At 51.6% G+C, this 20,614-nt stretch overlaps 2 protein-coding genes across 28 annotated transcripts in view; both read left to right on the top strand.

Annotated features, from left to right (window-relative positions):
- Window positions 1-12,022, top strand: part of NFASC (neurofascin) — a 98,231-nt gene extending 86,209 nt beyond the window's left edge. For 24 of the 25 annotated variants that reach the window (XM_049831647.1, XM_049831668.1, XM_049831662.1 and 21 more), the window contains 2 exons: window positions 391-460; window positions 6,339-12,022. In XM_049831647.1, coding sequence (XP_049687604.1) covers window positions 391-460; window positions 6,339-6,570 — 302 coding nt within the window. In that variant the 3' untranslated portion in view covers window positions 6,571-12,022. Of the gene's footprint in view, window positions 1-390; window positions 461-4,041; window positions 4,198-6,338 lie in introns of those variants that run through there. The other variant, XM_049831657.1, reaches the window with a different exon arrangement.
- A 4,251-nt stretch (window positions 12,023-16,273) lies between these two features.
- CNTN2 (contactin 2) overlaps window positions 16,274-20,614 on the top strand; it is a 34,977-nt gene continuing 30,636 nt past the window's right edge. For all 3 annotated transcript variants that reach the window (XR_007509881.1, XR_007509882.1, XM_049831673.1), the window contains exon 1: window positions 16,274-16,416. The gene's annotated coding sequence lies outside the window, so the exon portion shown is untranslated. The remainder of the gene's footprint in view (window positions 16,417-20,614) is intronic.

The following is a 20,614-nucleotide window of genomic DNA, read 5'->3' as shown; positions in this document are numbered from 1 at the left end:
TGTGCAGGCTTCAGCCTGTGGAGCTGGACGCTCCTGCTATGCGTTACCCAACCTCTACTCTGCAAATTTGCTTGTCCTCATCTAGAAGAAGATCTTTTCAGGCAAAAATCGCATTAATTTTTGCAAAGCAAAGATAAGGCTTAAAAACATTCCCGAATTAATACATCCTCTCTCGCTGTCTGAAGTGCCTGTGCCCTGGTGCCACGACAGCAGCACTCTTTGCAAGCCCTCCCAGATGCAGGTTTTTTACCGAGTCAATGAAAAGCTGTACTTCACCCTGCAGGGATTTCACAAAGACAGCCTCAACGCCAGCTGCTGTTACTGTCTCGTAAAGCTTTTATCTTCTGTACTGCTTTTTAACGTGAGTGTCGGGGATGTGCTTGTTTACAGTGCGAGACAATAAAGACGAGCATCTAAATCCCGAAGACAAGAACGTAGAAGATGGGTCGTTCGACTACAGGTATGCTTCCATTGGCATGCATACCCACACGACCACGTCTCCCCATCAGCCCCACTCCCGGCCATCACAGACCTCACCGCGCTACCCCTCCACATAACCGCAGCACCACGGTGCCACACAGCCTCTTAAATTATTTCTCCCACCTTCCTCCTCCTGCCTCCTTCCCTCTGCAAGTCCTCTACCAAAGGAAACATTTCCTGCCTAAATCCCTGGAAGAATAACCAGGCTGTGAGGGTGCTGCTAAGGTCTCCTACTTTTCCTGTCTCAGCCTGGGAGGACCAGTCCAGGCAGAGAGCTGGGACTCTGGCATCAGCTACCTGGGACACGGCTCTCGCCAGGCACAGATCAACCTTAATGACACTCCTAACGCATACAAAAAAAAATTTAAAAACAACTCTGAAGCAGCCTGAGGATATTTCAGGTATATCGTCCTTAGCTCAGCTTCTCTCCTACGCGTAAGAGAGTATCCAGGGGAGAAATGCGCAAAGTTATGTTTGGATCAGCCCCGAAAGCATGCAGGAGTTCCGATTTGGGGGTCTGCCTGCATTCCAACTAAGGCTTTTCTGTGAGGTCCCCAGGCAAACCCTTCAGAAACACCCTTTGAGGGCTGCAGCACAGCCTAGCAGCAGTTCTGCTAAAATGGCTCTGATGTCCCCCCACCTCCGCTCAGCTGCTTTGATGCAAAATGGCATCCTTTGAAGAGCAGCAGCACCCATTTTTACTCCAGGAAAACTCCTAGGATATTTCAGAAAGGGGCAAGAGCTCTCCCAAGCCTGCTCACGCGCAATGCAGCGTTCACAGCTCTGCTGCTGTTAATGGTTGCCCCTAAGGAGCAGAAGCAGGTAACCATGTCAGGTCTCATTGGATTGCCCGCACTTGACAGATGACGGGGATGTATTACAGCACACCCAGCTCGCCCTTTCAGCGCCTACAGTGGGCTTTGCTTTTCTTTAAAGAATTAAAATGCACCTTTCCATCTGAGCCGGATCCAAAGCCCAATTAGGCTAGCAGGAATTTTTCTCCTGACTTCAAAACAGGGGTTAATTAAACCCCATGTCATTACTGATACTTCTAGCATTACAAATTGAACTAGTAAAGATAGGAAGAATTTACAATTCAGTAAGGGATGTAACAAGACACATGTGTTCCGCCAAAGACTTTAAAGGAGGCAAAATGAATATATCTGCCTGCACACAATACGTAAATGGAAGTAGAACTGCAGCCCTCAATACGAACACATTTATATTGTTAGCGGCATGGTAACTCTCAATAGCGAGACTTTCTCCAAAGGATGTCATAAGCCCAAAGTTCCCCAGTCTTCTGATAGCGTGACACAGAATACAAATACACCCCAGCAGGAACCAGAATAAGCAGTATGTTGTAGGAAAAGGTCGCCAGTCTTCGCTGCCCTAAACAACACCCAGGGCAACACCCTCCTCACCTCCCTGCAAGATCTGGTTATCACTGCTAGTGGTGGCAAGCCACACTGGGGCAATTACATTAAGTCCACATACAAATCACAGCCTGGGGACGTTCCCTTCAGATTCCTGGCCAGGACATAACGAACAGCAGAGAAGAAATTAGCCCAGCCTGGTCCTGTTGCAGGCTTTGCCCCAGATCAAATGCATCTCTTCCCAGGCATGATTTTACAAGTGCAGGCAGCGCTCCTTGTACAGATATGAGCCATAACCATAACTGCATACTAGACAGCTAGTGTCCATACTTTGATCAAAATAAGTCCCCTAATGCTCTGAGTCATGAGAGAGAACCTCTTGGTTCCCAAATTTGTGGGATGGTGTAAATACCATGTAACAAGCCTGAACCATCTTATCACCCAGAAGCTACCCACACACAACCCTACAGGCTCAGCTCCATCACCTGGATCTCAGGCAAGGTCTCCACAGCCGAGCTTCTGGCAGTACGCACCGATTTCAGAGATCTGCTTCTCAAGAGTCCGTTGAGGTGGTTGCAGTCAAGACCTCCTCAACCCCATCGCTCCTAAAGCAATTGCATTGCCAGGGACCACTTGCCTCGCACAGAAGGAAAACCAAGCTCTTGGCATGGCTGGCAGCATTGTGACAGTCAGCAATGCTGCATTTACCGCCCAAGCACCATCCAAGGGGCATTGCCTTCCAGGCAATGGGAAGGAATGGGGTAAATCCTTCATCCTACTACACAGCAGATTCTGCTTAGCTGAAGCTCAAACTTTTATTGACAGCCCCATTCCCAAAAGTTTGTAAGCTAAAGGCAGAGGTTAGCAGAAGGGCAACAACCAAGCTCCAAGATGCTCCTGCATGTTCAATCACACAGTCCCATGGACCAGATGGGGAAAAAAAACCCCAATCAAACAAGAGCAACACAAAACCCACCCAACAACCCATAAACTTTGTCCCCTCCTTCTCAGGAACAACAGGTTTCCTGAGAGAAGTAATAGGAGGCTTCCCTCAAGGAGGCAGAAAGGAAGGTGAACCTGAAGGATTGATATGAAACGCTGTTGGCTGATTAAGATTCAAAATGATTGCGATGTTAGGCTCAAGGAGGGTAGCAATTAGTATTTCAAGCAAGGACAGGAATTGAGCTGACGTGAGTTCTTCATTGGTTTCCCTCCCCACCTCCACATAGCATGTCTGATATGCTCTCATCATATCTCACGTCCTTAATGCCCTGTGCATGCAACTTTCAAATCTCTGCAGCCTATAATTAAGAGATACTGTCACATCTTTCTGTTCCACTAACAGAATAATGGTTTTCCTGAGCAGAGGCTAAGCTGAGAAGCTTATTTTCAAAGCAGGAGACCATTATCCTTGGACAATGTTCTGTGCCAGTGACTGTGCCTCATTATACCAAATGTTTAAGCTGCACGTGGGGGAGTCGGCTGGAAACCCCGGCCGCTGGGAAGGGAAAGTTGACTGGTTTTAGCTTCTGGGCTCTGGTTCAGATTCAGGATAGTGTCCTGTGGCACAGGTTACACACCACGGGCAGCGCCAGCTTCCCTCGAATGGACCATCTCAGCAGACACCAAGACAGGACGACACAGAGCCATCCTCTGAGCCTAGCGAGGGGAGGAGAGGTCTGGCGAAGCAGCCTGGGGAGGTGTAGGCTTCTCAATAGATAACATGATACTGGTGCATGACTACATCATGGAGACCCAGCAGAAGGCTGGAAGGGAAACCGAGTGACCCGTTCACTTGGCCCTTGTCGGGCTGCATGTCGGTCCCCGGCAGCGACCACTGTTCCCTACAGCCACTCACTCATGGACTTCAACCACGAGCCCTTTTCGAACAGTCTGACGGCAAACAGGCCACTTCCCACCTGCACCAGCCACTGCTGCTCTGTATTAGCTTTCCTGGGGAAGCCAATGAGGCTCGTCCAGCTCTGAACAATTACACTGGCTCCATTTGGTATAACGAGGCAATTAGCTCCATGAGGAATGCAGACATTTCTTTTTTGGTTTTTAGCACTGCCCCTGTAAATGCAGACCTCATCATATCTCTCTCTGATCAGGCTCTTTCTGCTTCTCTCTGTTTTATTCCCATTCTTTCTTCTCCTTTTCACCTGGTCTATCCACATGGACCATGAAGGTCTCTTGAAAGGTAGGACCACGTGCTGCCAGAAGTCCGGCACATTTAGCTTTTTTTATTTTCCTTCCTTCTAGCTATTTATTTCCTTATAGCTGAAACTATACCTTCCCCTCCCTATTCCCATGTACCTGCTTCCACCTAACACATTAAACAAGATCCCTCTAACTCCTGCTGGCATCGGGGGTACCCCCACGTCCAGCGAGTTGCATCTTGCTTGGAAATGCTCTGTGGGCTGGGGGCACCCCCGAGCACCAGCCAGGCCCCCCCCCCCAGCCCCACGCTCGAGCAGCTGATCCCTCCTGGTGTAGCGGGACCGGCCAAGGGTTGGACCTGGGGACGATGCCCTCGGTGCATTCAGCACCCTGATGCCGGATACTCAGGGGATGGTGGCAAGGGACACGAGCGAAAAAACGCTAGATCCTAAACAATCTGCCCACTCTTTGTCTCAGTCCTGAAAATCCTCCCTCCGGCTCAAGCCTCCCCCTCATCTCAATGATTTATGCAACTCAGGACAACGATTCCCAAATGGTTTTCATCTGGGTGCTCTGGTTCTCTAATGTACACATGAGCAAACCCCACAGAAATCCATTTTAACAGGGTTATAGCGCATCAAGATGTTGATGAATATCTGCTTCACCCTCCTAATGCACTAACAGGATAAATAGTACCGGAGAGAGGTAAAACCAGGGGGCAGGTTTGGGAAATGCATTGCCAGGGTGTTTGGTGCTGCAAACCCCCCATTAGGGAAAAAATCTGGCTCTAGATGCAGCTTTAACTGAACCCCAGTTCAGTTGCTTGGGAAAGCATATTGCAAAATAAAGGGATCTGGGTTTTGCCACTCTCTACTTGGCATTTATTGGGCTTTCTAACTGGCACAGTCCTGCTTGCAGACTGAATTCTCTTCCTCCTCCCCCCAGAAAGAAGCTGCTTTCAAAGCTAACAAGGTATTTTTTATTGTGATGCCAAGTTAACACAAGGCCTTAAATATTGGTTTTGTCTTATCACTTAATTCACAAAGAGCTGATATAAGGAAATACGTTAGAAAGCTGCGTGTTGTACTGTGGGATACCAGATTCCTCTCCCACTGTAGAGAGCTGATGCCATTAATTAAATGGCATGAGAGAGATTTAATGCCTTCCCCAGCTGAAGAGCATTTTGCTCCCTGGCCCAAGCAAAGTGTTTCTCATGCCTTTGCAGGAAGCAAACACCTTTGTGTGGACACCGACTATCAAGGGATGCAATCAAAGCCCAGTACTTTTACCGATTTTAAGAAAAATAAAGGAACAGACTAGAGTGCCATGCTGGGGAGTGAGTCTGATGAGTCCAAGCTAAAACAACAATAAAAAGACAGGAATGGAGGTGGGAGGACAAATGTTTAAGGTACATATGTGATACCTTTAGGAATATTACAGAATTTGCATGCTGGACATAAGATCAAACATGAACTAAGGACTAGTTGATATGAAAGTTAATTTTTATATATAGCAATCCACTCTCATCCTCCACGCAATGTTATCTGATTTATGAGATACCAGCCCTTGCCCTCCAGAGAGAAAACAGCTTTTCCCTGTTTTTTTGTTAAAAGGGTTTCTTTAAAGGGTTGGTATTTTTCCCCTGTGGGTCAGACTATTTATTTTTCAGTGACCTGGCTTAATCTTTCTAGTGAAAAAGAGAAAAGCATAAAGAAATGAGCAAACAAGCTTAGATGATCAGAAATAAGCTTGGAAAGGCAAATTCCCATGAGTTTTGGAAGCTGCACAGAACTTGGCATCCTATACATGCGCCCTCGCAGTGCTTTGAGAGTGCTCCCCATTGCATGTAGCTATCTAAACAGCCGAGTGTGTTTTTTGCAAGGAAATCTGGAAACAAGCCTCACTAAACCAGGTTACACCAAGGTTGGCTAAAATGCTAAGAGAAAGAAAGAATATAAGCAATGACAAGGAAAGGATATTTATAACGTACATCCAGTTGGACCGATCTAAGCATCGTATGTAACGTAGGTTAAAAAAAATTGCTTTCTAAAAAGAAAAAGCATGAAGGCTGGGCTTGCAGAAATACCAACCACAGCACCAAGTGCCCAGGCAGCTGTGGGCCTCCGGCGCGGAGGCTGTCTCCCCACCTTCACGTCCGTGTCAGACGTGCCACGACTTGCTGTCTGCAGTCAGAGCACCCCGCATTTGTGGTCTCTGGTCAGTATATTTGCACACTGGATTTATTTTTGAATATCCAGACCTTGGGTGAAGGTTGTAAGCCCCATTCTCAACCCTTACTGTGTCTGTCTGTCTTCTGCCACCCAGCGATGAAGACAACAAACCCCTGCCAAACAGCCAGACCTCCTTGGACGGCACGATAAAGCAGCAGGAGAGTGACGATAGCTTGGTGGACTATGGAGAGGGGGGAGAAGGGCAGTTTAACGAGGACGGCTCCTTTATCGGCCAGTACACGGTGAAGAAGGACAAAGAAGAGACTGAAGGCAACGAGAGCTCAGAAGCCACCTCCCCAGTCAATGCTATCTACTCATTGGCATAGCGCAATGCACTGAAACCACAAACAGCCTGAGGTGTTTGTAGTGGATGGGGGTTAAACAGCCGCCGCCGCCACTACCTCCAACAGAAACGTGTGAATGAAACCAACCAACAATGACAGAAAAAAAAAAAAAAAAGAAAAAAAAAAGAAAAAAATCCAAGCAAACAGGCAGACCAGGTGGCTGCCGATGCCATCTTATCCTTAGCAAACAAGCAAACGGCAAGGACTCCCGGGGCAGGGTGGGGGGCAGATGGGTTGTAGCTGTAGCTGAAATCTGGGCTGAGCCAGAGGGGCTGGAGGAGGAGCGGGATGCTCGAGCTGCACCCCAGCTTCGGGACTGGCCCCAGCACCCAGAGCCAGCCCAGCAGGGGCCACGCGATGGGCTCGGCCACCCAGGCTCCCCAAGGCCCTTTTTGTTCTTTTGGGAGGGAGTTAAAAATTCTTCTTTTTAATCTTTACAGGAATGTTCCAGATAAGAGGGGGAGGAGGGGGGAAGAGAAAAAAAAAAAAAAAAAAAAAAAAGAGTTTTGGGAGGGAAGAGAGGTGAGCGGGGCCTGGGCAGAGCAGCAAAAGCAGCGTAAATGCATGAAAGAAGGAAAGCGATGGGTCTTTGGGTAACGACACCACAGCACTGTATTACTACGATGTCCATCCTCACGGCAGCACCTTAGCCTCTCCCAAACTAGTCGGCACCGCAACCTCCTTCCCGAAATATCAAGCAGCACCTACGCAGGGAAGAACAGGTCCCCGCCGCTTCCCTTGGCACCGTAACCCGCATCGGTAGCTGAGGCTACGTGGTCCATCCCCCCTGCAAAGCCCACGGGGAGGTCACCCACCACCCCCACGGGACTCCAGAGCATCCTCAGAGGACGAGAGGCTGCAGAAAAGCTCGTGGGATTTGTGGAAGGACAGTCAGGTGCCGCTCACCCGCCGAGCCCAGGATAACAGCATTGCTTGCCTGGGTAATTGCAGGCAAATCATTGTGGTTTAGTCTTTGCTTTGTAAGAATTTGGGGGGAAACTGCCCCCAGACCATGCCTGCTTTCTTTTAAAGGCAACTCCATATATCTAATGTAGCAAAGAGGCAGTAGAAGCAGGACCAGTATTAACATCGGAAGAGGGGACCAGAAATCACTTATTACAAAAATAAATAAATAAATAAATAAATCAAAGCCACCTGGTCAGGATGAGAAGCACCCACCAGGATGGGGTGGAGGATCCCCTGCTATCGCCCCGCACCACAGCTCCCAGTCAGCAGCTTGAACAGTTCAGGGATGCGCATCCCTCGGGAGACAGGGAGGAAGGCACGTGGTGGGAGCGCAGGACCTGAGGTCCACATCTTCCCCAGGCACCAGGGATGAGCCAGATCGACAGTATTTTCCACTAAACTCCCCTCCTCATTTCTGACAGTGGCCTTTTCCCCCTCCATCAATCAGCCTGAGCGAGACCCTTCCACGAGCGAGAGCGAGCGCCTGCACCGTGGGACTCCCCTCCGCTGTCTTATTTACATATCAAGACAACACGCGATTTAAGTTAACCCGTTAACACACTGTAACAAAGCGTCTTGGATAGGAGTGCTCCTTCACATGCCTTACACAGCTTCGAACTTCCCGTGAAGTTTAATAAACTGATACTATTCCCCCACCGCTTACACGCCCCTAACGCGATGGTCTTCGATCCGCCAGACCAGTAGGAGTAGGATGCCTGGGCAGCTCTCCCAGCTGAGACAGCATGGATCATTGTAGAAGGTAGAGTTTTATAATAGACCGTACTTAGTGGCCAACGCCATGTGTATTCTCCCACTTCCTGCACTTTCGAAACCAAAGGTACCTTCGCTGAGAGAGATCGGATTTCTTCAGACCGTTTCACAGACGGCGAACGATGTTAGGATGGATTTTTCTTTCATTTCTTTTTCTAAGGAGGATGTTTTTGTTCAGCATAATGGATTAAATGCAATAGGATTAATGCAATTATTCTTTTAGCTTTCAAGCTGGTTTGCTATGAAGACATATTGCTAACAAGAATACTTCTACTAATATGGATTGTCGAGATGGACTTTGCCACATTCTTTAAGCTGCTAATGGCACAACTATCCTGCACCTCGGGGAAGAGCCTGGACCCGGTCAGCACCCGTGCAGCACCAACTGCTGAATCACACAGAGAAAACAGGAGAAAGCTGGATGAAAACCAAACAGCAAAGGAGCTACATGCACCGTATAAGCCAAGGAGGGTTTAGGATGGTGTTAACAGGCAGGGCCCCCTCCTAGAGCTGGGGGAGCTCCTGCTACCCCAGGGCAGCGCAGGGATGTCCCCTCTCCACCGCACAGGAACGCATCTGCCAGGGTCCTCCATCTGTGTCATCTTACAGAGTAGGAGCCATACGTCTTGCTCTGTTACTGTCAGTGTAAATGCATTCATGCAACAAGCCTATTTCTACGGCTGACGCTCACCACTGATCCGGTTTAAGGAGAGCATCTCCCAGCCCGTTCCCAGGACATGCATTCGGTTTTTAAGCAAACACACGAAGCCAAGTGATAACGCAGCCCTTGGTCACGGGGATAATCGCTTCCCAAGCCTACGGCTGTCCTTACAACGTTGAGTTTGCGTAACTTCTTGCCTAAGCACTGGTGGAAATGAGGAGAAAAAGAAACTACAGCCTCCACTGCAGAAAAGCCTCCACCACCAGAGCTGGGCATCTTCATTCACACCCAGCACATCAGATCCTCGCTGCTTTATGGGCCAACAGCTAACAGGGACCACAAGACCGTTGGCTAACACGCAACACGTCCAAACCACAAGGAAGTTGGTCAGGCATTACTGGAAGCAGGGCAGTCTGTGTCATTTATCTGTATTACGTGCCATTTATATTAAAGCCTGCATTTCTGTCCTGTCATTAACCACCATTTTACAGAGCAAACCTCTTGGCATCTATTTGGAAATGGAGAAGTGCTTCACCCTGTAGCTTTGCAGCGTGCGCCCTGCGGCGTGCCTCGGCAACTGGGGAAGGAAGGAGCTGGACCCAGCCAGTCCTGTTCTTGCCCCAAAAAGTCTTGCAAAAACATTTAGAGTCCTACCACCACATTACTTTAAGTAACCAAAAAAGGAAGGAGATCTCTGCAGAGGACCCCATGGACAAAGAGCTCCATGTAAGTTACTTTTAGCCTTGTAGTGTAGAAATTACTCAAAAATTATAAGGTATAGTCAAAATTTCAACATTTCTTTGAAATTTCCCCTAGAGTTTTGGAGCCCAGAGAAAATTCTCACTAAGTTCAAATCTCATCCTGAGCTTAACATTTCTTACTCCCTTTAATAAAGATTCAGTAGACGTTTGCACATGCAGTTACTGCGTCGCAGGGAGCAAAGCCCTCGCCTGCTCCCACCACCAAAAGCACCGCAGCTCTGACAGGGTGGCCCCACGCCACCCCAAAACGCATTTGCCCCCCAGAAATAGCCAGAGCCAGGCTGCACCCACACGGGCATTGTGGCCACGCTTCTGCCGAGTGAGAGTCCTTTGAGCACTAGGAGATGGATGGGGACCCCGCACGAGGACCGGTGGTGCTGAGGGGTCTTGCCTGCCCGTCTCTGCCCGTTTGGCTGTGCACCGTGCTGGAGGTTGTCTCTGCCTGTCCCCAGTGTCACCCTGTGGGAGCTGCTTTGCTTCTCCATCCCCAGCTGTCCCTCTCCGGAGGGGACAGGCCAGTCACCTCATCTCCCGCTACCGATAGCGTAACCCCCAGGATTAGCAGAGATGCTTGGGAGGGCTCTGTATCAGCCACCCTCTGCGTGAAGGGCAGGACCCCTCCTAAGGGGTCGGTCTCCATCACAGGGGCAACTGTCCCTCACTGGGATCTGCACAGCCTCTCTGGAGCAGGGCACACTTTCACCTTTTCTTTTCCAAAAGATGCATCTTCATAAAGGGTTTAAATTAGGGGCCAACACTTAATAAATAAATAAATTTTTAAAAAAGAGAAAGAAGAGCCAGACTGAAAATCAAGTGCTCTCAGAAGCTGGGGAAAAAGCAGTTTGGGTCCAACTCCCAAGTTGCAAACTTGAGCCTGTTTCTAAAACTGTCTGAGCCAAAACCTCATCCATGTTCTGGAGACAGATCCAGAGTCTGCTGGCTGCATCTGAGCCCAGGGACACAGCCTGTCCCCACCGACACGCAGCCTTTTGCTATTTGGAGCCCTGCACATGTACAACAGCTGATATGAACCACAGGAGAGCAAGCGTGGGATACGAGAGGACACTTGCTGTGTTTACATGATCTTGAGGCTGCTCCTATTCTCCCTGAAGTGATGTTGCAGTAAGAGACAGAAATGCAGCGGGAAAAAAACGAGTTTTGGTACAAGCCCTGAAACACTGCTCACAGAAACCCCAACTGTCTGGACACCAGGTCATGACCACAACACACCCCCTGCCAGCATTGCCTTCTCGCAGATGACAGACCCCGAGTCCACGTGTTACGGTCATTTCTAACCCAAGCGATCGACCTGTCGATGAGAAGCCGCAGCTCCTGCTGCTGTCACCCCAGGGGAGCAGGATGGGTGCGAGGGCAAAGTCGCACAGCATCATCCATCACCGGCACCATGCCCCGTGCCGTGCCTTACCTGGCATGCAGCACTCGCTCCATCCACGCCACCGGCTGTCCTGGCAAGTCCTGACGCCTCTTCTCAGCGTGCAGGTCCCAGCAGAGCTGCGAGTTCAACCTGCAATGTAACGTCCGTCGTACCAGGCTTAATTGTGTACTAGCAGCAAACAATTTCAGTTAAGCAATAAACAAACCTTGTAAAAAAAAAAAAAAAAAAAAAAAAAAAAGAAAGAAAAAAAAAAAGACCATGTTCTATTTCTTGCACTAAGACCTGTTTTATTAACAAGAATAATGATGCTTTTCTGGTCCTAACAAAATAACCCACCGCATCAGTAGCTTCCCCCTTGCCCAGCAGCGCCTGTCTCTCCACGTCCTTCGCAAGTGGGCATCGGGCTTTGGTTGTCAAATGCAGTCTAAACCCTGTGTCAAACCCACAGAACAGACTCCTTCCTTTGCAGTACAGAGTTTTAAATGTTTGTTCCTCCTGCTCACATCAGAAAGAAAGTATTGGACTGTTTTGTTTTTCTTTAATTTGTAAATATATTGCCATCCATCCATCCTCTCTGTAAAACCTCCTGGTTGTTCTAAAGTATTCTATGTATTTATTTGCCTTTTTTTAAAGCAAAAAACAACACCTTTGCGTTAACCCACTTGTTCCAATGAGAAATGTATAGCTGAAGCTGTAAAATTAACAGTTTACAGCAACAAGATTTATGGACTACAGAAAAAATGTTTAATATGAGGACTTATAAACCGACTGCATGAGAGATGAAAGAAGGCCAAAATACTCAGATATCATTTTTTTGAATCACTGTAAAAAGAAAAGACTGGATTTTTTTGTATAGAGAACACTAAACATATAATAAAACATTGTTCAAAACTCATGCTAAGCCTGCAATTCATTTCCATCACCTTTCAAAAGGTGAAAGCCGGCACCGCTGCTGCCGCTCACCCGCGGCCAGCGCCGGGTGAGCGCTCACCAAACACACAGCCCTTCACAGCCCACAAAACCCTGCTGGTCCCCAGTGTCCCCCAGCTTCACAGCCTGCCCCAGCACCACCCTCCCTCACCCGGGCTGGCTGCTCAAAAGGATGCTTCCCTGAAATCATCCGAAGGGAAAGCATTGCCCAGCCTGACCACCGCTGCGGAGATGCAGAGCATCCTTCCAGCAGGTCAGTGCTTCTGCTGAAGAAAATCTGACCAAGTGGTTTAAAAACCCCAGCATCTCCTTTGCTACCCTGCTAGATCATTTTCTTAGTCCTTGGTTTATCTAGGCAAAGCAGAACAAGCCCTGGGCCAAGGCTGGCAGTGATAACACACCATGGATGCTTTCTTTTCAGAAGCTTCTCCCAAAGCCAGGTTGCAGAGCTCCGCACAGCCCAGGACCACGCTGAGGTGTGAAAGCAGAAGCCAGGGTCGCGGGACAGGAGAAGACCCTCCAGCACAGCCCTCCACCCACCAGCTTGTCTCAGCACGGCCGTTCTGTGGGCTCAGGGCAGGGGGGATGGTTCCCAAAGCCCGTGCAAGCTCAGTGCAGCAGCTCCTGCCTTTCTGCAGCTGCAACACAGCACGGGAGGTTCACATGAGGTTGCAGAAAGGGTCTGGGGAGCGGCAGATCTTCGCTCCTGTTGCACCCAAGCAGGCTGCGGGGATGACCCGGCAGAGGCAGGGCAGCTCTCCCCACTAGTATTTTTACAGCCTCCCTGCGCTGGGTGCTCTGACATCTCCCACCACCCAACCAGATCTGCTCAGCTGCATTAAACAGCCGGAGATGCTTTGTTCATTAAAACCTGGTAGAGGCTGAAATTTGGGAGCAGCTCAAAGTGCTGGGACAAGTCCATCAGAAGCATCCCAGGTGAACGGGATGAGAGCAGCTGTGCAGGCGGGGAGGTGCAGAGGTGCAGTGCTGGCACATCTGGCTGCACATCGACCTTCGAGGCGAGGAGCCTGGCCAGTGCAACACCACTGCCCAACGGGTGGGTGGGCTGGCAGCGAGCTGGCAGCAGCCGGGCTGGGCAGCACCATGCAGGGCATCCAACACAGGGATAAGAGCCTGTCCCCCAAGAGGACGGAGCACACCACTGGGATTTCATCCGATGCCCTGTCTGATGTCCGTCTGTCCAGGTAAGTGCTGTGAAAGCCAGAGGTTTAACTTCTCTCCGAGCTGTCAAGAGGGTTTTAAATAATTGCACGTGGCTGCCAGCCCATGAAAAGCATTAGGGGAACCACTCAAAGAGCTGCAATATCTGCTCCCAATGACCAGGGCAGGAGCACCTTGCTGCACCTTGCAGGCAACGATATCCTTTCCAGGTGGGGAAACCGAGGCACAAAGGAGCAACGGCTGCCCAGTTACCTGGATACACTCGTGATGCTGGCTTGGCACGTTTGAGACACGCTGTGCTGGCAAACAGCAGCTCTGCATCCTTGCCAGTGCCAGCTGCAGCACGAACACCCTTCAGAAGCACAAGATAGAAGCTGGAGGAAGAAGCCCCCATGGCCCAGCAAACATATGGGAGCATCAGGGTTTACCCAGCTCCCCGCTCCTGACCCAGCACATCCTGGCAGACAAGCGGTGAGCGATGCCTCCCCCCGGGGCCAATCCTGCACTCCCCAGCCTTTCCTGCCCCTGAGGCTCTGAAGTGCTCTTAATAGAGGCTCCCTGGTGCAAAGCCTTGACGAGAATGGGCTGAAGGAAGGGGGAAAAACAGCAGAGCGTATTTGGCTAATGAAGATGTAATTGCTGCAGCCTTCACTAATAGGATGAAAGTATTAGTGCTTCCTACTCCAGTGCTGCAGCGGGGGGCTTTATCTGCCCCCTCCCCACCACTTGAACAGCAGTGAGAAAAAAAGGCACCTTTTGCCCAGTGTAGGAGAGCTCCCCAGTGCAGACTGGGGTGACGGAGGCACCAGCCACCATCAGTCCCCGCCCCAAGGAAGGATGAAGGAGGAATTGCACTTGGCCCTTGATGCAGAAATTCAAGCTCGCTAGAACCCAGGGACCCCTCCAATACCTCAAAGCCACCATTTCCCACTGCCCACGGCAGGGCCCAAGGTCTCAGCTTTGCAAAGGGTCACGCAGGAGGCGGCTGCTTCCGTCATTCCCATAGGAAACACGCCGTTTTTATCATCCAGGAGCGAGCGACAACGGACCCATCCTCATCCTCGCGATCAATACAGGGGGAGACACGCATGCATTAGCACTCATCCCTTTTTATGGTACGATAATGACACCCATATCTTCCCTGACCTCTGCCCACACAGTGGGGCAGCAGGACTGGATCAATGCCGACAGACTGCCTCCAATTACCCTCCTCCTCCTCGAAGAGGCAGCTCCAGTCTATTGCCCATTACTGTAGCTAAGAGCCATCCGCTGTCAGCACCGGGAATATCCAAGGGAGCCCTTACAGAGCTGCTTCCTCCCCCAGCTGCTATCGCTGCAGTCTCGGCACATGTCTGCACTAGGACGAACACCCAAGAGGTCACCGATGCCCTTGTAACCCGCAGAGACCCTCAGAAAGCTGCCAACAGCAGAGACACAGAGGAGAGGGGGCAGAGGGCAGGTCCCTCTCCCTCCACTGGCGTTGGGGCTCATCATCTCTCTTGGGTTTCCCTCCATTAGTCCTTTAGCTGGGGGTCAGGATCCAACTCTGTTCTTCTTTTCTGTCCAGCAAAAGCGCCTGCTATCCCAGGTGAGGTCTGTGGGAAAGGCTGCGGCCGGTCTCTCCCAGTCTCACCCCAAAATGGGAGCAGGGAGCAGAGAATGGCGCGAGTTGGACAAGGGGAAGGGAGTTGGGACCACTCCATCACAGGCACTCTCTTGCCCCCACCCATTTGCTGGATGAATCTGAACCGCTGGAGCTTTGCCAATCAATAGAGATACTAATTCCTTAATTACTCCTCTGTAATTGCAGGCCATTAACCTGTGGACAGCCCCAGTGCACATTGATCTCCTTACATCATTAACAGGTCTGGGCTGGAGATGGGAGGGATGGAGAGCGCCGGGTGGTCCCTGCCACGCTCCCGAATCCTCCGTTTCCCACCTCACTGCATGCAGCCTGGCAGCGACCTCCCCACTAGCAAAACCCCACGCCACGGGGGCCCTTCGCACCTCAGCTTGCTCAGCACCGATGGGATTGGCAGCATCCCTTTCCCCCAAACCTCAGTGCCTGCAATGTATCACGGCGAAGGTCCTGGATTGTCCCTGTCACATCTCATAGCATCACTCCACGCAGACAGACCTCCCCCCCCACCAGCAGCCAGAAAACAGCAAAGATCTCGTGGCTGCAGATATTCACCGGGAAGGGCTCTGGGTGCAGCCTCGTGGGGGGCACAGCTACTGTTTGCAGAGCACTGCCAACGCAGGCAAGCCCAGCCTTAAGCCCCTCGGACCACAGCAGCAGCCAAAGTTGGCTCTGGCACACCCAAAAACCCAAAGCTGACCCCGGCTGCCACCCCTGTCCCCCGCTTCGGCCGAACACCGGGCAGCGCGCAGAGCCACAGGCGTGATCACACGCTGCTAACCATGCTGCGAGGAAACCCCGTCCTCCGCGGCGCAGCGCAGGTCGGGTACCACCTACGACAGCTGCGCTCAGCTCGATGGAGCTTCCCAAAATTTTGCTAGAAAACAATCTCCCCAGGATGCACATAAACCTGGTTATGCATGTATACGTACAAATATACATATATATGTATTTAGGCACAGGGGTGCGCATATACAGAAACACGCATAGAGGTGTGTGTTCCTGCCGAGACACCCCCCCAACCGGGAATAATCCCGTTCCTGCTTCCACCCCACAGACATGGGCTCAGGACCCCCCCTGGTTCCCCCAGCTCCCCCCCCAGGCCTACACCTGCTCCAGCCCCAGGGACAGGGCGAGCCAGCGGCAATCGGTGCAGATGAGGGGTTTCTGGTGGGAGCAGCAGCCAGGGAGGCTGAGGAAGGGCATGAATTATGCATGATGCTGCAAGTCGCTCTGCCTCCCTGACTGGTCCTTGGACTGTGGCAAGTGAGGTAAAGGCAGAGAGAAAAAAAATACCCTCTCCAGGGACCGGCGTGGTGGTTGGCAGCGAGCGAGGGAGCGCGCACGCAAGGAGGGAGGAGAGGGAGGAGCACATCCTAATGCAGAGATGCTGCAGTGGCTTTGGGCACACACATCCACACTCGGGCAGGCACCAGGCAAGCACTGCCTCGCAGCCGAGCCTCCGGCAGCAGCGGGACCCCCCAGCCCCCCGGCTCATGTCCACCCATCCATCCCGCACAAGGTAAGCGCCTTCTCCCTCCTTCCTCCATCCGAGAGGGAAGAAAGAGGCTCCGCGTTTCAGGGCACCGTTCCCCATCAGAGCCAACTTGCAGGCGCGCCCGGCTTCGCTCCGGCAAGAGGGATCCTGCCAGATCCCGCTCGCCTCTGATGGGGAGGCAAGAGCAGGGGGTTGGTTTGGGCATTTCTCGGCAGGCGACGGCTTTGCAGGCGATGCAGGCTCTGCCTGCGCTGGAGAGGAGCCGGGGGTGGAGTTGGGAGGAAGGGGGGGCTGTAGCTGTGTCACTTGTGGCAGGAGCTGAGCGGCCGAGGTCGACACGGCTGTCAGCAGAAATGTCTCTTCTGGACTAAGTCCGTGAATATTTTTTTATTATTATTATTAATTATTACTGTTATGCTTTTCCTGGTGCGTTCTGGCTGGGGGGTCTTTGACAGCCCACTCGTGGGGTCAGGCATCTTGAACACGGTGCCTGGGAGGGGCAGGGGGACTCGCAGAGATTTTGCTGCACAGAACTACTTCGGCATCTCCAGCACGGGCTGGCAGAGCCGAGAGCAGCCCAGGAGAGCCAAGTTTCCTCTCCAAGAAGGGAGGACAAGGAAGACCGTGGTGTCCCAAGTCCCCTCCCTATGCACCCCCGGTGAGGGCAGATCCTGGTGAGGGGTGGGAGTCGGGGCACAGGGGGGTATTTCTGTCTGAGTTGGGGGGGGGGGTGTGCAGCGTGTCAGGGAGGCTCTGGGGAGCCGGAGGGGCTCAAGTGCATAGTCATGGACAAGAACTTGCCCACCCCAGGCCTGCACCGTGGGGCACGGGAGGCACCGCCAGGCAGGGCACCGCTTTGCTCTTTCCCACTCGCAGCGGGACAAATGCTCGGATGGGGAAGCAGGCGGCAGCAGGACAGGCTGGGGTGTGCTTTGCGGGGCTCCAGTCCCACGACTTAAACTTCCTGAGCTCCCTCCTCTCTTTGCATCTCACCCATGCTGACCCACTGACCCCCCCAGGCTTGCACCGCTCTCCCACGAGCCTCAGCATTCTTTTTCTGGCTGGACTGGGGAGTATTCATAAAAGATTGTCATCTCTCCAAGGAAACACTAGTTGCTTTGAGGATGGGAGGCAACAGCTCTACAGCCAAGAGCTGGGAACAACCCGAGCCCTCCCCAGCAGCAACCCCAGCCCAAGGCTTTAGCCAGACCCCCAGAACGGCTCTTGCTCCTCCCAGGCCATCTCCAGGCACATCCACAACAAGCTCTGAGAGTACAGAGCTGAAGCACAGGCTCTCGCACAAGATTTAGGAGCAGGTTTACATCCACTGATGAACCTCTCGAGGCTGTACCTTTGATACCGAGCACACCCAACGGCAACACCACCGCCAAAGCTTGCTTTGCTAATAGAGGAAAGCATCGGGTCCCAAACTTCCTAGAAATAACTGTACTTTCCAGGGGTAGATTAGAATTACCCAAGACTAAAGAAAACAGAAAAGGAGAAGGTCAGTCAAGCCTAGCTGCAGGCTCTCCCTGGAGCACGATTAGAGTAGACCGAGACAAAGGGATGCTAACGTTCTTCTCCCATCACCCGATCAATTACTACCAAAGAAAGCAACCTCGACTTTTGTCACTCAAAATATATCTGCAGAGAATTTAATGGCCTGCGTTATTATTTTCTCTGCAGATTTACCACAAGCAAATCAAAGGCGGCAGAAAACCCAACCATATCATTAGGGAGGTATTTCCCACACACGCACCAGATGCACCTAAATGCAGAGGATCTGGGAGTCCACGTGGAGACTGAGCTCACATGCTTTAAAGCACGGCTTGGCTGTACAACCACCCTGCATGCTTTGTGTATGTCCAAAGTCCAAATTATCCACAAAAAGTCATCGACCCCGATGGGAGGCAGACACCTCCCCGTGTTTCTCAGCACCTCCTCCCTTCAGCAACCCCCAAGGTCTCCCGTAACACTTTGTCTATTTGCACCGACCACACCACAAGCACACCCCAATCTTTGAGAGTTTTCCTTGAAGGTGCTAGGCATGAAGCAAACCCACGCAGTCACCCGGAACACATCACATCCCAAGGGAGCCTCCCGACAGCTCCCCAGCCGAACAGCTCAGCGGAGCAGAGCTGTGGGAGCCGGCGAGCCTTGGACTCATCAGCCGCAGGGCTGGATCCCACCACCGGGCTCTCACCCGTCCCAGCCAGCCCAGAGCACTGCCCTTCTGCTCAAAACAGGGATGGGTTTTGTTCTGTCTCGCGGGGATTGGCTTAACACAGCACTGCCTGTAGTTACCCTACACAGCTGGAGGCACATCGCCTTCCTAAAACAGTGTCATGCGCTATCAGCCCTGCTTTCCAGGGATGAGGAACCACAGATGCCCAGGAAGATTTTGGGATGGGCTGATGGCAACCCTGAAGCCCAGGGCTCTGCAGGAATGGGACCACGTGGCTGCACATATCCCCTTCGCACCAGGTTAGCTCGCAGTGTTGCCCTATAAGCCAATGTGCCACACAGGAAACCCCAGCATTGACCAGGGGCTTTCAGAGATGCTGTTAAAGCGCAGATACACAGAAAGAAGCGAGAGGGGCTTCCTTAGAGTCCTTTAAGAGTCAAAAAACATAGAGGGAAGGGAAGAAATGTTACTAAAATCTGCTGTGATGGGCTGTATCAGGCACTTCCTAGACACTTTTTGTCTTTTACTAACACTAGATGTCTTTGGGTGCTTGTGGAGCTGTAGAGAAGGAATAGGTCTCGGCAGACTCGGAAACAAAGTCAGCTCTGGAGCTATACAAAAGCTGTTTCCTTGAACCTGAACTTTTTTCTTCTCTATGACAAACACTCTTGGGCCCATTGCCACAACGCAGTTGTACGGTCCAGGATCTTATTGGGGGGATATTTAACACGACCACAAAGGAGGTGTCCCAAGACCTCAGAGAGCACGAGAGATATTCCTACCCACAGCCAGTTGTGAAACACTGAACCCAGCCGCCAACAACAGCCTAGGTCCTAAATTATTACATGTATTATTTATCGTACAGCCTGTAGAGCTGTCAGTCCTGCACGAGAGAGCCATAAACCAGGGAGCCTGCTCTGGAGAAAGAAAGAGGGATATATGTTTTGTGCTGGTTCTTGGTTTTATAAAGAAGAGAGCAGCTTGGCACTATTTGGAGACTGAATACTAAAACCACTTCAACAAAGACAGGCGAGAAGGTCATACACAGGGATGAAACCTTCCAGGGAGCAAAATAAATATGACACCATTGCAGAGGATACCCTAACCTTCTCCTAGGAGGGAGAGGATTTTAGCACTGCCCCAGTGAGGTCCCCTCTGCCTGGGGATGCTGCACACCCCAGCACGGCCAGCACAAGCACCCAGCAGCGCAGCGGGGCCAAGGCGAGGGCTGAGCAGCTCTGCGGGGCTGGAGCAGATGCCTGGTGCCGTGCACAGACACCCACCACACCGGGAAAGCTCTTGGTGCTGGCATGACCTTACTCAGCGACACAAACAGGGCAGCCAGCACCAGTGCCGGTGTGACGGACTGGTAGATGTTAGGGCTTCCCCATATAACACATCATCTTCCCGTGGCTGCGTTAGCCAGAAGGTTTCCCGAGCTCTGCACTTGTTTTTCCTCGCTACAGCCTCTCCCCGGGACTGTCTCCTGCCAAGTGATTTACCAGGCAATGGAGGGGAGGGGATGGAGCCAGGCTCCGTCGCAGGTAGGGAGCTATTTATACCAGTGCCACATCAAAGAGTTTCTGCTATTGACGCCACGGTAGCAGTAATAGCAGAAAGTGGGTGGGTTTGCAAGGCTGGCAGCGCTGTGGATGTCCCAGGGTTTAGGCAGAGCTCCCTGCGGTTGAGCTGTGCGTGCTCAATGCATGGTGCCGTGCTGCAAGAGGAAAGGAAAACCTGCAATGTGAAGCTTTATTTTGAAGTTTTATTTTGGGAAGACGATAGCAGCGTGTGCAGCCAGACCTTGACTTCCTTCCCATCCCTTCTGCCAGCATTTCTGCCTGACATCCAGCCTTTCTCCCCATGCAACCCCAGATTAATAACCTGCATTTCTTAGGCAAAGAGGTTGCAGGGCTGTGCTGAGCTATGCTTAGAGCGTGGCTTGCAATATACTGAATTTGCAGGGGAGTGTCTGTAAGAAGGGCCCAATATCTGGAACTTTAGCAACTGTAATCAGGGCGTTAACAAGGATTTCGG

This window comes from Accipiter gentilis, chromosome 29 (assembly GCF_929443795.1).
Source record: "Accipiter gentilis chromosome 29, bAccGen1.1, whole genome shotgun sequence".
Lineage (NCBI taxonomy): Eukaryota > Metazoa > Chordata > Aves > Accipitriformes > Accipitridae > Astur > Astur gentilis.
Note: the sequence above shows the minus strand (reverse complement) of the source record. Positions and strands in the feature narration are given on the sequence as shown.